At 37.1% G+C, this 16,237-nt stretch overlaps 2 protein-coding genes across 2 annotated transcripts; both read left to right on the forward strand.

The window, feature by feature from the left end:
• Nucleotides 1-4,590: 4,590 nt before the first annotated feature.
• LOC128512727 (trace amine-associated receptor 13c-like) lies at nucleotides 4,591-5,589 on the forward strand. The gene has a single exon (XM_053486112.1). It carries the CDS (start codon nucleotides 4,597-4,599, stop codon nucleotides 5,587-5,589), a length of 993 nt encoding a protein of 330 aa, XP_053342087.1. The 5' UTR covers nucleotides 4,591-4,596.
• A 4,632-nt stretch (nucleotides 5,590-10,221) lies between these two features.
• LOC128505605 (trace amine-associated receptor 13c-like) lies at nucleotides 10,222-11,211 on the forward strand. Its single transcript, XM_053476127.1, has one exon. The coding sequence runs from the start codon at nucleotides 10,222-10,224 to the stop codon at nucleotides 11,209-11,211; it is 990 nt and encodes a 329-aa protein (XP_053332102.1).
• Nucleotides 11,212-16,237: the final 5,026 nt, after the last annotated feature.

Below are 16,237 nucleotides of genomic sequence, written 5' to 3' on the forward strand. Positions count from 1 at the left end.
TTAAATCGATGCAAATAAGAAACACATTTAAATTACATTTATTTTATATACAAAATTTGTACTATAAATTGGTTAAACGTTTTACTTGTATTTTATAAGGTTTTTGCTGGCAGTAGCACAACCGGGGTGCTGGTATGTAAAAACGTACGTTGTTAAAACATTTTCATTATTTATTAAAGAACATTATGATGATTATAACAGCCTACTGCATTTAGAGCATCCTAACAATGTTTAAATTTTATGGTCATTTAGTTTAATTTATTTCAGTTAATTAATTTACTACAAATTTAAAGAACACAAAATATACGATGTCACAAAACCCTACAAGAGTAGCTTTTCTAATTACACATGATAAAATCTAAAGGTTCACTGTGTTAACCTTTACTTTGCTTAAATTCGATCCTAATAAAATTTTATTTAATTTTAATTTTAAACTTTTACTGTAATTTTAGTACAGTGATTATGAATTTGTTAAACTACAATGTTTTACTTGATTTTATCTGCTACTACGTTCAGCTCTAAAAGAGCTGCAGCTCAGTAAGCCCTGAGAGAATGAACTAAGGCCTGAGGCGTCAGTCTATAGTTATATAGCGCCACTTAGTGGTAAAAGCCAGCAAACTCACAAACTCAAATGCTGACACCGTTAGACGCGGCGGTAAAATCAGAATATCACTTGAGTATTTAGTCCCTAGTAATATTGAGTTACCCAGATTACTTTAGTAGCTACAATTTATCTGGAGTGTGAGAATTGTGCCATTGGTTAGACATTAGAATAGAGACTAAGAGGATAGAGTTCCTCTCAGATTATGAAATAGATTATACACTTGAATATGAATGTCTAAAGAAAAGTACAACATGGGCAATTTTTGAGGTAATTGTATAGTGACGTGGCACTTGGACAATGACTCTTTCCATAAGTCCATAAGAAAACTATACTTCATGCAACAGTTACAGTGCAATGCAATGTGACTATAACATGTAGCTACATGAACCAAATGTTGGTGTTTTCACTAAAGTTCTGTTATAATAAACAAACAGTACCAGTAGCTGCTTTCCTCTGGCTCTGTGGGGAAACACTGTTGAGAACAACATTACCAAGGGGTAACGTCTGACCTAAAGGCCTCAGTCAGTACGGATCGGGAACTGCACCTCCAGCACCACCACACTGAGCACTGGGGCCCCACAAGGCTGCGTGCTCAGTCCCCTGCTGTTCACACTGCTGACTCTTTGACTGTAGCAACACACAGTTCGAATCACATCATTAAATTTGCTAATGACACGACCGTGGTGGGTCTTATTAGCAAGAACGACGAGTCAGCGTACAGAAAGGAAATGCAGAGGCTAATGGACTGGTGTAAAGACAACAACCTGTCTCTAAATGTTGACAAGACAAAGGAGAGGGTTGTTGACATTAGGAGGACACAAGGCAACCATTGTCCGCTGAGCATCAACGGCTCCTCTGTATAGATCGTCGAAAGCACCAAATTCCTGGGAGTCCATCTAGAGAAGCCCCTCGGCTGATCCCTCAACACCAGCTCCCTACACAAGAAAGCCCAACAGCGGATAGTGAGAACAGCAGAGAAGATCATCGGGGTCTCTCTCCCCTCTATTTAGGAAATCTACACCACACGCTGCATCCGCAAAGCCACCAGCATTGTGGCTAAACGGACACACCCCTTTCACACACACTTCACACTCCGGCCATCTGGAAAAAGGTACTGAAGCATTCGGGCACACACATCCAGACTGAGCAACAGCTTTTTTCCACAACTTCTTAACTTCTTAATTCTTGTCACTACCTCAACTCATCACCTCAACAACTTATTATTATGTAATGTTGTCGCACTGTCACTTTGTTGCTTTTGTTTGCACATTTGCACGTGCACTTTATGTTGTCTGTTGTCTGTAAAAAACCCTGTAGATAGTCTTTCTTAGCTAGTTAGTTTCTGTTAATTTATGTTGTAATTTATGTCCTGGAGGAACGTTGTTTCGTTTTACTATGTACTAACTGTATATGGTTGAAGTGACAATAAAGCCTACTTGAACTTGAACTTGAACTTGAACTTGAACGGGATCTGTGCTAGGGTATGGATGATTCAAGAGATGTCACTTGTGGATTGGGATATAGAACAACCTGTGAAGAGTAATTTAAAAGCTAATTATAGAGTAAGAAGGGCTTATCAGGCTGATCCTAACATCTACATAGATTCAATAGGGCAGCCCAGGGGTATACCTGATAAAGCCAAAGATGAGGTAAAATCAGGATTTGAGTCTATTTTTATATGGATAACTCCCAATAAAATGCTGAAAAGATAAGTTATATTTACTATAACCAACAAAGACTTATTAATTATACAAATAATGCTTTAGCCCCCTTAGGAGAACAGGTAGATTCAACAAGCAAGATGACTTGGCAAAACAGGCTAGCACTATATTGGTTATTGGCTGAAAAAGGAGGTGTGCACATCCTGTTTGGTGATCATACGTTATACGTATATCCCTAATAATACAGCATCCGATGAAACTTTTACTGAAGCCATAAATGAACTAAAAAAAGCTAAGATGAGAAGTGACTGACAATGCAGGCAGAGATGCTAATGAATGGGATTGGGTTGACCTACACTTAGGTAAATGGGGAGCTTGGTTAACTTAATTTGGAATAATGACTGGTGGACTTGTAGTTGTTGGGGGTTGTTTGTTTGTTGTGTTTTGCCTATTTTTAGAACTTTGGTGGTTAATGCTGCAGCTAAACAGATGATGGTAATGCAGCGAGGACCAAAAAAAGAATCATGGGATGTTTGGTTAAAGATAAGGGATATAAAACAGAGGATAGAAAATCCCAGCTCTTCAAGTGAGGAGGAAGAATGGGGATTGCATGCTCACGCTTAACACTGTTAGGGAGGCAAGATCTTTTACTCCTTCCTAGTCGAGAAAGGGGGGAGATGTTTGGTTTCGTCTTTTCCACAAGTGAGCAATTCCAGAACTTGGTAAGTAAAAAGTTGGGTGATCCATTTAAGTCAAGGTTAGAGATAATTTAAAGTGCTCTATTGTGTAATCGTTCTCTTGAAGAATGTAGGGAATGTGAGACTTAAAAAGTCTCAAAGGGGGGAATTGTGTACCTAAACAGATAATGTTAAATCTGCAATATTATATACTGTATGTATGGAACAAATATATGGAACAAAACAGGGGGCAGTGGTAGCTAAGGGCTAAGGTACTGAGTTACTGATCGGAAGATTGGCGGTTCAATCCCCAGCTCCACCAGGTTGCCACTTTTGGGCGCTTGAGCAAGGCCCTTACCCCTAATCGCTCCATGGGCGCTGTATCATGGCTGACCTCAGTTACGCTGTGATATGAGAAGAAGAAATTTCACTGTGCTGTAATGTATATGTGACAAATAAAGGGTTAACTTTAACTTTAAATATAATAGTGCAAAATGTATCATTGTACTCAGTAAACAGACTAATGACTTTAGACTGTGTGCTGGGCCACCGAGGCCTCAGTATAACGCTATAGAGCAGATGCTTCCCGCTGGCAGCATGGACAATGTTGTCCAATTAAATGAGTGATGTTTCCTTTAGCCATAAGATGAACATGTATGAGAGCATTGTGTCATTGTGGGAATGAGTAAACGTATGTATAAAAGCATTGTATCTTGTTAGAAACAGAACACATGTTTGGGAGTATTGTCTTGGTGGGAACAGGATGTTGAAGAACTGTCATGTAAATGCATATATGTGTGCATCGTAGAAGAGACAAGAGCTTTTTCCTCGGCAAAGAAACTGCTCGGCTGTATCCCGGAAAGAATAAAGTCTATTGGCCTGAACATCTCTGGTCTTTTTTTTGCATCTTTGGGTAATTGTCCCTGAACTTGCCACAACATAATCCCTTTTAAGTTCACTCACCTGTGTGATGGGCTTAGCATGTAAAAATGCAGCTGTGCAAATGGCATGCTCCTTGGCTTAGGACTGGATACTATGCAGCCACAGCTGCACAGCTGCACATCATGAGAAATGGGACCGGGGAAGTGTTGACTACAGATTATTATTATTTTTTTTTATTGCAGATTATTGTAATACTTCTCTATCAAAAAGTATTTGAATAATACTCCAATAACTCATCCTATCAATGATAATAATATCATCATTGCAGTGTGTAAATGTCATATTATGTTGAAGATTTTTTAATAATGTTTGCCTATATTTTTTTGATACATGAGTACATGAAGAGACAGGAATACACTCCCAGCATGGCATGTTATTTATTCTAAAATTATACTTTTGTCAATATTTATTTATTTATTATCCTGTTTCTCAGCATTTTTGTTGATCTTTGAGATTTCATTATACATACATTTGAACAAACATTAGTTTAAGGCTTTTCATTACCAGTTAGTAAGTAAGTTGCTCAACACGACATGGCATTTTCATAATGCTGCCACTCAAACCCAGGGGGCGTGTGCAATTTATTCACTATAAAATCAGCAGTTCTATTTGAGCTTGAAATTATGTGATTATGTATTGTTTTACCAGCGTACTGTATACTAAATGAGGTATTACTTTTAGCCCTGTAGATATAAGAGAACTACCTGTATTCATGAACCTGACAGCGTTTAATCAGTTGGATCGATGTGTGCATTTCTCCTGTCCAGAAAAGTCTAAATCTCCTGCAGTTTATATCTTACTGTATGTGTGTTCAGCTGCTGTGGTTCTGCTAACAGTGTGTGGAAATCTGCTGGTCATCATCTCTGTTTTTCACTTCAAGCAGCTTCACACACCGACCAACACGCTTGTGCTCTCTCTGGCTGTGTCGGATTTCTTTGTTGGTGCTTTTGTAATGTCACCAATGTTTATCTGGATGATTGAATCATGCTGGAAATTTGGCAGAAGTTTCTGTACTAGTTTTTGGTTGATTAGTGGTTTCCTTACAATCTTATCCATCTATAATATCACTTTGATTGCTGTGGATCGGTATTTGGCTCTCTCAAATCCATTTTTCTACATAAACAGAGTGTCTGTGAAAATCACTCGTGTTATAATTGTTTTTGAGTGGTGTGTGGTCGTGGCCTTTATCTTAGCACTCTTGTATTCCAATGGAAATTTTATGAATTTTGTAATGTGTCCTGGAGAGTGTTTTCTCTTTTTCAATGAGGTTTGGTCTGTAATTAATCTTGTATTTGCATTTATTTTTCCACTTTCTGTCATAATTATATTGTATACTATGGTTTTTGTGATTGCTAAGAAACATGCCACTGCTATCAGAGAGCTTAATAATCACACACGACCTAATGTACAGAAAATCACCTCACACTCAATGAAATCTGAGAGAAAAGCAGCTAAAGTCCTCGGCATTTTAGTGTCTGTGTTTCTGATGTGCTTACTTCCTTATTTTATTTATAGTTTATTAGGTGATCTTATTGAAAGACAGACAGACACATTTCAGAAACTCATAATTTTAGCTTATTTTAATTCCACTATTAATCCAGTTATTTATGCTCTGTTTTATCCATGGTTCAGGAGGTGCATTAAATTAATTATAACACTGCGAATATTTCAGACAGACTCCACATTAATCAATGTTCTTTCATAAAGTTATTATTATAATTTTTTTGGTTGCTTGTTTTAACTGTGGGTCAGTATTTTACACTCCCTATATAAGCACAATTTTTAGAAGGACTACACTGTAATCTTTCTTTAATTCTTGAGTATCTTGTGTATAAACTAGAGAAACATATGAAACATAAGAGTTATGAAATGTGTTTTTTAGGTCTGATGTTTAAGTGTTAAGTGTTGATGTTTTATTTTGTATTGAATTTTTAGTTTATTCAGTAATGTGATTCTACTACAGACAAAACATTAGATAATTTATAACAGTTTTTGTCATTATTTATTTATTAATACAGTATATTCACTAACTTATTCTCTGCTCACATATTTACACTAAACTCAAATGGATTTTTACTTTTATGATATCGACAAATATTGCTATTATTCCATATTGTATAATTGCAACTATAAAAATACATTAAATCAGTCATCCGTGTGTAGTGGACTGTATTATATTAAATAATAAAATACAGTGATGGCAGTTGTGTTTTATCTTAGGTTTGTGACATGGATTAACCTTTCAATTTGTAGTTTTGTAATCACTGCATTTATGTCTCTCATAATATGTAGTCTTAAAAATAAATAAAATATAAAATTGAATTGAATTGAACTAGGCATTCAAAATTGGTAATAAAGTCCATATTTCCATATATATCCATATATGACACCAAGTCCTCCAGTGTGCAAGGTACAGAGGCACAGATTCAGGATGTCTTCATCAATATCCAAAACAACTTCGTTCAGAAGATATTCATTCCCTGGCTGCTTAAGAGGTTGATGTTGCCAAAATGTAAAGATTTGCTTTAATTTTCCTTTCTTTTAAACTACAGGTACAATTTGTACAATTTGAAAATAAACAGGGTGCGCTTTCTGCCATCTCAGTCTCCCCGAATTATTTTTTTAATGTGTCACTAAAATAAACTGAAACTTAGTGAATACTGCACAGTCACATATCCATACTGTATATACCTATATCTATACATACAGTATACAGCTATAGAAATCTTAATGTGCCTACTTTTAAATTAAGCAAGCTTAATCAAAAATAAATATGTATCTGTATAAATCTAAGGAGAGATACAGTCTTTCTGCCACACTTCATTATATGATAATGACCTGATCAGGACACGCCCACATGCTATTGACCGGAAAACACATGCTATTGTAAGGGTAATCTACATACAAGGGCAAACCACCCAAACACACACAGACACACACACACACACAAACATACAGTAGATCCGATAAATTTCTTGCTCGTGTGGAAGATGCCATGAGCTGTACAGGTTTCTGAAACTCTACAGAATGTTCTGGACAGTGGAAGCAGTTTAGATTTACTTTAGAGCAACACTGAGACTCCAACAGAGAACGAAGGAGGAGAATCCAGCAAGCTGTAACCATGGGTAAGTTATTAAGTCTCATATAATTCTTATTCTGATAATATAAATTTAATATTATTTTATTTTTTCATTTTCTCACAAGCTTTTGCCAGTTTTACTATGACAGTTGACGTTGTCATTTGATGTCACTTACATGGTTTGGTAAGCATTTAGATAACACTGCTAAATCATGCTAACATCTTGCCTTACAGTATGTAGCTTGGCACAAACAGGTTAGCTCATGGTGGCTAAGCTTATGCCTTACAATATGTAGATGACAGGTGTTAAGTAGAAGCCTAGGTGTCAGCTGTTGTGTAAATGTTTATAATATATTTCACCCCATTTTGGATAGCTTTATGTTATGGTAGCTATTTGGTTCAGTTTATGACACTGCTATCTATATGCTATTTAGCGCAAACACTTTAGCACCCGGTGCCTAAAACACTGCCTTATGTTACTCACATGTAGGGTGTAAAAGTTGGATTTTACAAACCTAAGACCCTTTCTTCGTAGTCCACTGTTCCTGTTCACACTGTTTTACCTTCCATGTCTGTTTGCATGGCGATATTTATAGTTTGCCATGAATGCGATGGGGTGGTGAACAGCCTACCAAAAAAACAACATAGACCAGCATATAGCTGGTGATCATCTTGACCAACAATTATATGAGCATATGTTGTGTTTTGGTGCTGTCACCAGCATACCATTAACAAAACACAACATATGCTGGTATAATTGCTGGTCAAGCTGGTCACCAGCTATGCTGTTTTTTTTTTTTAGCAGGGAAATGAACAAGAAACACAAGTTTCCTAATCTCACCTTTTTTACAACATAAAACAAATACCTACTCTAGGAAACATACACTGGGGGAAATAGGTGTTTATCCTCTACAGATTTAGTTTGCTCATTTACAAAGAAATGAAGGGTCTATAATTTTTATCATATATTTAAGGTAAAGGATTGAGACAGAACATCAACCAAAAATTCAGAAAAAGCACATGATACAAATGTTATGAATTAAGTTGAATTTCAAAGAGGGAAATAAGTATTTAATCCCCTACCAATCAACAATAATTCTGCCTCTCACAGACTGGTTATGTGCTCTTGTGGTACACATATTAATTTAAGAAGGTGCTCCTAACAACAATGTGGTACAGTATGTGTATAAAAGCTTTCTGTCCACAAAATCATTATCTTCCATTCAAACCTCACCACCATTAGCAAGACCAAAGACCTGTCAACGCAAGTCACAAACAAGATTTTAGACCTGCACAATGGGGGAATGGGCTACAGGACCATCAGCTAGAAGCTTGGTGAGGAGGAGACAACTGCTGGAGCGATAATTTACTAATGGAAGAAATATACAGTAACCATTAATGGCCCTATATGCAAGATTTTACCTCATGAAGTAAGAATAATCATCAGAAAAATGAGGGACCAGCCCAGGACTACACAGGGAGGATCTTGTGAATGATCTCAAGGCAGTTGGAAGCACAGTCATCAAACAAACCATTGGTAACACAACACACCTGCCTGGATTGAAATCCTTCAACGCAGCAAGGCTTCCCCTCCTTAAGAAGACATGTACAGACCCGTCTGAGGTTTGCCAATAAAAAGAGGAAGATTTAGATAAACTGCTGTGATCAGATGAGACCAAAATTGAGCTCTTTTTCATCAACTTGACTTGCTGTTTTCGGAGGAAGAAAAATGCTGACTATGACACTTAGAACACCACAGTCTCTACAGTTAAGCACGGAAGTGGAAACATTATGCTTTGGGGCTGTTTCTCTGCTAAAGGTACAGATTTTAAGGAGTGGCTCAAAAATAAGCACATTAAGGTCATGGAGTGGTCTAGCCAGTTTTTAGACCTTAATCCAATGGAAAATCCACAGAGAGAGCTGTAACTTCGGGTTACCAAGCAACAGGCAAGAAACCTTAAACATTTAGAGAAAATCTGTAAAGAATAGTGGATCAAAATGCATCCCAAGATGTGTGCAAATCTGGTAAACAACTACAAGAAACATCTTCCCACTGTGCTTTCCAGCAAGAGTTTTTCTACCAAGTACATATTTTGGTTGGGAATCAAATACTTTTTTCCCTCAGTGAAATGCAACTTAATTCATAACTTTCGTATCATGTGCTTTTTTCTGGATTTTTGGTTGATATTCTGTCTTAATCCTTTACCATAAACCTATGATAAAATCTATAGACCGACTCTTTGTAAATGGGCAAACTTAGAAAATCTGTAGGGGAACAAATACTTATTTTCCCCACTGTATATTGAACTAGAGCCAAAATGTGAGACTGGTGTGCAGGCATGGAAGTAGTTGGCATCACTTGACCAGTTGTTTTACCTCTTTCCTGTGGCTTGTCTCATTAATTTTTAAAACAAATCCTACTGTGGTGGTATTATTATGGAAATTTTATGTTTGAAGAGTGACAGAGTGGAATCATGTGTAGAGAATGAAAAAGATCAGCCTAAGCATACAACCTTGTGGTACTTGTGTGTTTACAAGACCAATTGTACATTTTCTTGCTACTAAATATTCTACTGTTAACTGGGTTAAATTTTATCATGATTCTTAGCCCAGCAACTGCCAGTATTTCTCCTGCCGTAACCTTTTCTAGTGTTATTATACATACAGGCTAAAACCGTTGATACAAAATCATTTTTTTTACTTGCCACGAAGTCCTTCCATATGGTTTCCGTGGATATGTTGTTGTGTGTTTGTGTTTAGTACATAATCATCAAATAACATAAAAAAAAAAAAAAATTACTGCTTTGTTGTACCTAATGCTGTGCCCTTTCTTTATACTGACTGTTTTCTAAATGGCCCATGCTTGTCTCACACACACACCAGCATTCTTGTTTGTCTTTCACTTTAAGTCAGAAAAAAACATTGCTTGTTGCATGTTGTTTGACATAATCTGGCATAATTTATTAAAAAATGTATTTTTATCCCCAATTGCCTCCTATATTCTTAATACAGAGGGCAGATATTCTGTGCAGAAACTTACTTTACTTTGTATTGTATATGTTTATTCCCTGGCCCATAACTATAGAACATTTGCTTCAACAAGAAAGATCTACATGTGTAACACTGTCACTCATACTTTGAGGGTGTGATCAATCTCTAAACTATTAAATCAGAGCTACCCTTGTCATATGATGCCATTGTTTTACAATGGTAGCATTCTATTTATGATGTATTTTGATATGATGATATACTATGTTCATGAACCAGATGGAGTTGAACCAGTCTGATCACTGTGGGCATTCTTCCTGTCCAGAGAGATCTATATCTGTTACAGTCTATATCTTACTCTATGTATGTGCAGCTGCTGTGGTTCTGCTAACAGTGTGTGGAAATCTTCTCATCATGATCTCAGTTTTTCACTTTAAACAGCTTCACACACCAACAAACACCCTTGTGCTCTCTCTGGCTGTGTCAGATTTCCTCATTGGTGGTTTTGTGATGCTTCCAACATTTATTTGGATGATTGAGTCATGCTGGATTTTTACACCAGGTTACTGCATCTGTTTAATGATCACATCTTTGTTTCTTGTAAACTTGTCCATCTATAATGTTGCTTTGGTCTCTGTAGATCGGTATTTGGCTCTCTCAAACCCATTTTTCTACACAAACACAGTTACTAGGAGGCAAATGTGCATTGTGGTTTATTCTAACTGGTGTTTAAGTATAGTGTATAGCTCGGTGCTCTGTTATTTTAATGGAAACTTGGGTTTCGTAATGTGTCCTGGAGAGTGTTTTTTCTTTCTTAATAATGTCTGGACTGTAATTGATCTTGTACATTCATTTATATTTCCACTTTCTATTATAATCATATTGTATACTGGAGTTTTTGTGATTGCTAGGAAACATGCCACTGCTATCAGAGAGCTTAATAATTACACACGGAATAAAACACAGAAAATCACCTCACACTCAATGAAATCTGAGAGAAAAGCAGCTAAAGTCCTCGGCATTTTAGTGTCTGTGTTTCTGGTGTGTTTACTTCCATATTTTATTTATAGTTTGCTAGGTGGTGTTATTGACGTACAGCGAGAAAATATTCTTAAAGTTTTCATTATGGCGCATCTTAATTCCACCATAAATCCATTTATTTATGCTCTGTTTTACCCATGGTTTAGGAGGTGCATTAAAATAATAATAACTTTGCAAATATTCCAAACGAGCTCTGCATTAATGAATGTCCTTTCATGAAATGGCATTTATTATACACTATATGATATGCCCAAATATTTTAATGTTATAATAAAATAACATAGAATAAATTATATGATATAATTGTAACAAACTGTAAAAGAATGTATAATAAACAAGTAAATAACTAAATTAATGAACAGATGCACGTTAACATTTCAAAAATATTAGTGTATTATGCTGTAGAGCAGAATAGCACACCCACACACGCACACACACACACACACACACACACACACACACATAACAGATATAACACATATATAGATAACTCTTACTTACTTATTTTACCGAAAAACACTTAATACTGTACAGCTAATTAATGTAGCAAATGAAGGTTGTAGCAAACCCTAGTGTACTATTATTTAAAAATATATTTTAAAATGTTTGAAATGTTCTATACTAGGTTTAATAACCATAACCCATATATTATAGTATATACTACCAGCACTGTTTCTTCTTATATTTCAAGGCAGGGACACTTTTTTACACAATCCCTCCATTTTTACAGATTCCAAAATAATTGGACAACTTACTGATTTTTATTAAATAAAAAAATTTTTTGTCTTCTAAAAGTTTGGAGAGATACACTGGCTTCTCTATAACTCACAACACTCTCATTCCAAGCTGGACACCAAATTACTGTGATATAACTTGTCTTCCAATTTTCAAGTGGTCTGTGCAAAGTCGCATGTTTGATTGTTATACCAGGGTGCACTCCTTTTTCATTGAATTATTTATTAATTAATCCTACATTGTTCAAAATGTAGTTAAACTTAACTTTAGCATCTAGTCATATGGTAAAGTTTTGTTGGATCAAACAGTGATCTAATCATTGTTTTTTTCCAGTAAATAAATTAGGATTCCCTTTGAAACCCTGGGTATCTTGTAACATTACTTAATATATGAATATTTAATCTTGATGTTAACAATACTGAGAGATTAAAATAATTTAACTAAACAATTAAAACTGAAGAAATACTTTTTTACTTCTGTAATTGAGGCAAATGTTAGGACACTCACATTTTTTTCTTACTTAAAATTGCTCAAATCACACACAGGTGGATCACACCAGGTGCACATAATTAGTAGCTCATTACTAAGCATTTTTAATGAGGCTTGCCCCATTTAAACCTCAGCCATTTATTTTGGTGTGACCCTTTTTTTTTTTTTGAAGGGAGAGTGAGCACCATGGTGAGAGCAAAAGAGCTCCCTAAGGCCTTCAGGAAAAAAAAAAAAAAAAAAAAAAACTAGAAAAACTTATAGCAGCCTACGAGTCTGGTAAGGGATTTAAAAAGATCTTTAAAGATTTTAAAATCAGTCATTCCACTCTCCGAAAAATAATCTACAAGTGGAAGGCTTTTGAACAACTGCCAAGATGGCCAGGTCTGGTCTTCCCAGCAAGTTTACCCCAAGAGCAGACCACAAGATGCTAATTGACGTCATCAAAAATCCCAAAATGTCACCACAGGACCTACAGCAAGCTCTGGCTACTGTTGGTGTGAAAGTGCATGCCTCTACAATTAGAAAGATACTGGAAAAGTTTAGCTTCCATGGGAGGTGTACAAGCAGAAAACCTTTGCTCTCTAAAAGAAACATCAAGGCCAGACTGAAGTTTGCCAGAGAGAATGTTGACAAAGACCAGGGGCCTCATGTATCAACGCTGCGTACGCACAGAAGCTTTGCTTACGCCAGTTTTCACGCTCACGGTCGGATTTACTAAAAGTAAAATTAACGTGAGTGTGCGTTCTTCCACACCAACTTCATGTCTGACGTACGTGTATTTCTTGTGTGGGTTTGTTTTATTTCCGTTGGCGACTCCTAGAGGCAATTATGTTAAATTGCACACTACAAAGTATCGCACCAACACGTGATAAATATTGCTATTAATTTATAATTGATAAACTGGATTAATTGACACAATATTTTTCTACCAATTATTTGATTTAGAACATATGAAAGCATTTGCAAATGTATACAACCCTTAGTATATGGCAATGGCAGTGTTGGCCTTATAAGATTGTAAAATCTTTAATTGTAAATATTAGGCATAAAATTGAGGTTTTGAAACCGAACAATGTAATTGATGCAGATGTTAATCTAGCCATGTCAGATCAGAACCTAGAATACTTTACTCCCCTTGAAGAGAATGAACTAATTTTACTCATCTCTTCTGCAAACTCATCAACCTGTATATTAGATCCTGTACCGACACATTTTCTCAAACAGATAGTACCAGCAATAACAGAACCCCTGTTGAGAATAATTAATTCTTCACTCAGCATTGGGTATGTTCCAAAATCTTTTAAATTAGCAGTTATCAAACCAATAATTAAGAAACCTGACCTCGACCCCTGTCAGCTGTCCAGTAACAGGCCAATATCATATACCTCCCCTTTATCTCTAAGATTCTGGAAAAGATAGTAGCGGAGCAGCTATGCTCATATCTACATAGAAATGGCATACATGAACTGTATCAGTCAGGATTTAGGCCTCATCACAGTACAGAGACAGCACTCGTTAAAGTAGTAAATGACATCCTATTGGCCTCTGATCAGGGTTGTGTAACTATGCTTGTATTCCTCGACCTCAGTGCAGCTTTTGACACCGTTGATCACGCTATTCTTCTTCACAGATTAGAAAATGTAGTTGGAATTAAGGGTACAGCCCTCTCCTGGCTCAGATCCTATTTGACCCATCGTTATCAGTATGTAGACTTAAATGGTGATTATTCTGCATGTTCTCTAGTGGAGTTTGGCGTTCCGCAGGGTTCAGTTTTAAGTCCACTGCTTTTTTCCCTTTACATGCTTCCTCTGGGCAACATAATCCGTAAGCATGGTATTAGTTTTCATTGTTATGCTGATGATACACAGTTATATGTCTCAGCAAAACCTGATGAGAAAAAACAGCTTACTAAAATTAAGCAATGTGTGCAGGACATAAGAAATTGGATGCTAATTAACTTCCTTCTGCTAAATCCGGATAAGACAGAAGTTCCAGTCATAGGACCGCATACAGCTAGGGGTAAAATTTTAGATCACACCGTAACTTTAGATGGCCTTTCTGTTCCATCAAATGCAACAGTGAAAGACCTTGGTGTGATTATTGATTCCAGCCTTTCATTTGAAGCTCATGTAGATAATATTACCAGGATAGCATTCTTTCACCTCAGAAATATTGCCAGGATAAGAAATTTATTGGTCGCTAAACGATGCAGAAAAACTAGTTCATGCTTTTATCCCCTCTAGTTTGGACTATTGTAATGCCTTACTGTCTGGTTGTTCAGCTAGATGCATAAATAAGCTTCAGCTAGTCCAGAATGCAGCAGCGAGAGTCCTCACTAGAACCAGAAGATATGAGCACATCACCCCTATCTTATCTTCACTGCATTGGCTCTCTGTGAAATTTCGCATTGATTTTAAAATACTACTCTTGACATATAAAGCATTAAATGGTCTCGCGCCGCAGTACCTGAGCGAACTGCTAGTGTCTTACGATCCGCCATGTCTACTTCGATCAAAGGATGCAGGCTGCTTGTCAGTACCACATGTTATGAAAAATACAGCTGGGGGCATGGATTTTTCTTACAAAGCCCCAAAATTATGGAATAGTCTTCCAAATAGTATTCGGGACTCAGACACAGTCTCAGTGTTTAAGTCCAGGCTAAAAACCTATTTATTTAGCCAAGCATTTTTATAAATAGATTTGCCATGGGTAAAGGAGCAGATCTGGGGGACTCATGGACGTAGAGTATTATGGTGAACTGGTATGTTTGGATGCTGTCTTCCTCACTCTCATTGATCACTCAGGTTTGCTGACGGTGAGTTGATTGTTTGCTTTACATTTCAGGAAGCCCTCATGTTTGTGTTTTCTTCTGGCTCTCCCTTTTAGTTATGCTGTCATAGTTAGTCCTGCCGGAGTCTCTGCTTGCACTCTACAGTTAATATACATTCACATTATACATTGTGTGACTGTGACCATACCTAACTGCCATCTCTCCTCTTCTTCTCTTTCCCCCCCTCTTTCTCTTGCCTCTCTCCTCCTGTCTCCCCCTTTCACTCTTTCTCTCTCTCTGTCGAGCTACACATGTCGTTCCTGAGCTGCCAGTGATCCAGACTCCCTTTTGCCCTCTGGACCTGTCTGACCCATCCTGGTGCCCCGCTTCTGGCTGAAGATCTCGTTACATGGATGCCCCATGTGTCTCTCTGGGATGCGTCCGGTGTCTGGGGATGATTCTCTCTACCTAGAAAATGGTTCTGGCCTTGACTGGTGTTGGCAACTGTTTCTCTGGGGACTTGACATTTCGATAGTTCAGGACTGGAACTTCTTACAAGTCTACCTGGGTCTTCAATAACTACCTGGACTCCATATTAACATCAATTAACATCAGCTATTATAGCTGAACTGCCTCCCACCCTACACACTGTATAAATGCAAATCATTTACTGCTTTCTGTTTCACCCAAATGAGGATGGGTTCCCTGTTGAGTCTGGTTCCTCTTAAGGTTTCTTCCTATTACCATCTCAGGGAGTTTTTCCTTGCCACTGTTGCCCTCGGCTTGCTCACCAGGGACAAACTGACCATTTTGCTTCATACAAATTCACATTTCATACAAACTTAAATAATTCTTTTGACTGTGTAAAGCTGCTTGGCGGCAATGAAAATTGCTAAAAGCGCTATACAAATAAAATTAAATTGAATTGAATAAGAGGACATTGTCAATGGCCGAATCCGAAGGGAATGCGTTTTTAGGGATCACAGTGATTTTCTGGCCCACAATGATGACTGGCTTATTAGCCGTTTCAGATTTTCAAGAGCTATCCTCTTGGAGCTCTGTGCTGAGTTGGGTCCAAATTTGGAAAGAGAGACAGCGAGGAGCCGCGCATTACCTGTTCCCATACAGGTGCTGACAACGCTTGGTTTCCTGGCAGAAACATTTCCATTAAATAAATGTGCAAATAATATGTGATGCTTAAATGCACCCAGCAAATATTGTGGCAAGGTGGCCTGGGACAACCCATGATTC

Source organism: Clarias gariepinus, chromosome 2 (assembly GCF_024256425.1).
Source record: "Clarias gariepinus isolate MV-2021 ecotype Netherlands chromosome 2, CGAR_prim_01v2, whole genome shotgun sequence".
Classification (NCBI taxonomy): domain Eukaryota; kingdom Metazoa; phylum Chordata; class Actinopteri; order Siluriformes; family Clariidae; genus Clarias; species Clarias gariepinus.

What these genes read in the sequence shown, in the direction of transcription:
- LOC128512727 (XM_053486112.1), top strand. Translation starts at nt 4,597, where the DNA reads ATGAACCTGACAGCGTTTAATCAGTTGGATCGATGTGTGCATTTCTCC.
- LOC128505605 (XM_053476127.1), top strand. Translation starts at nt 10,222, where the DNA reads ATGAACCAGATGGAGTTGAACCAGTCTGATCACTGTGGGCATTCTTCC.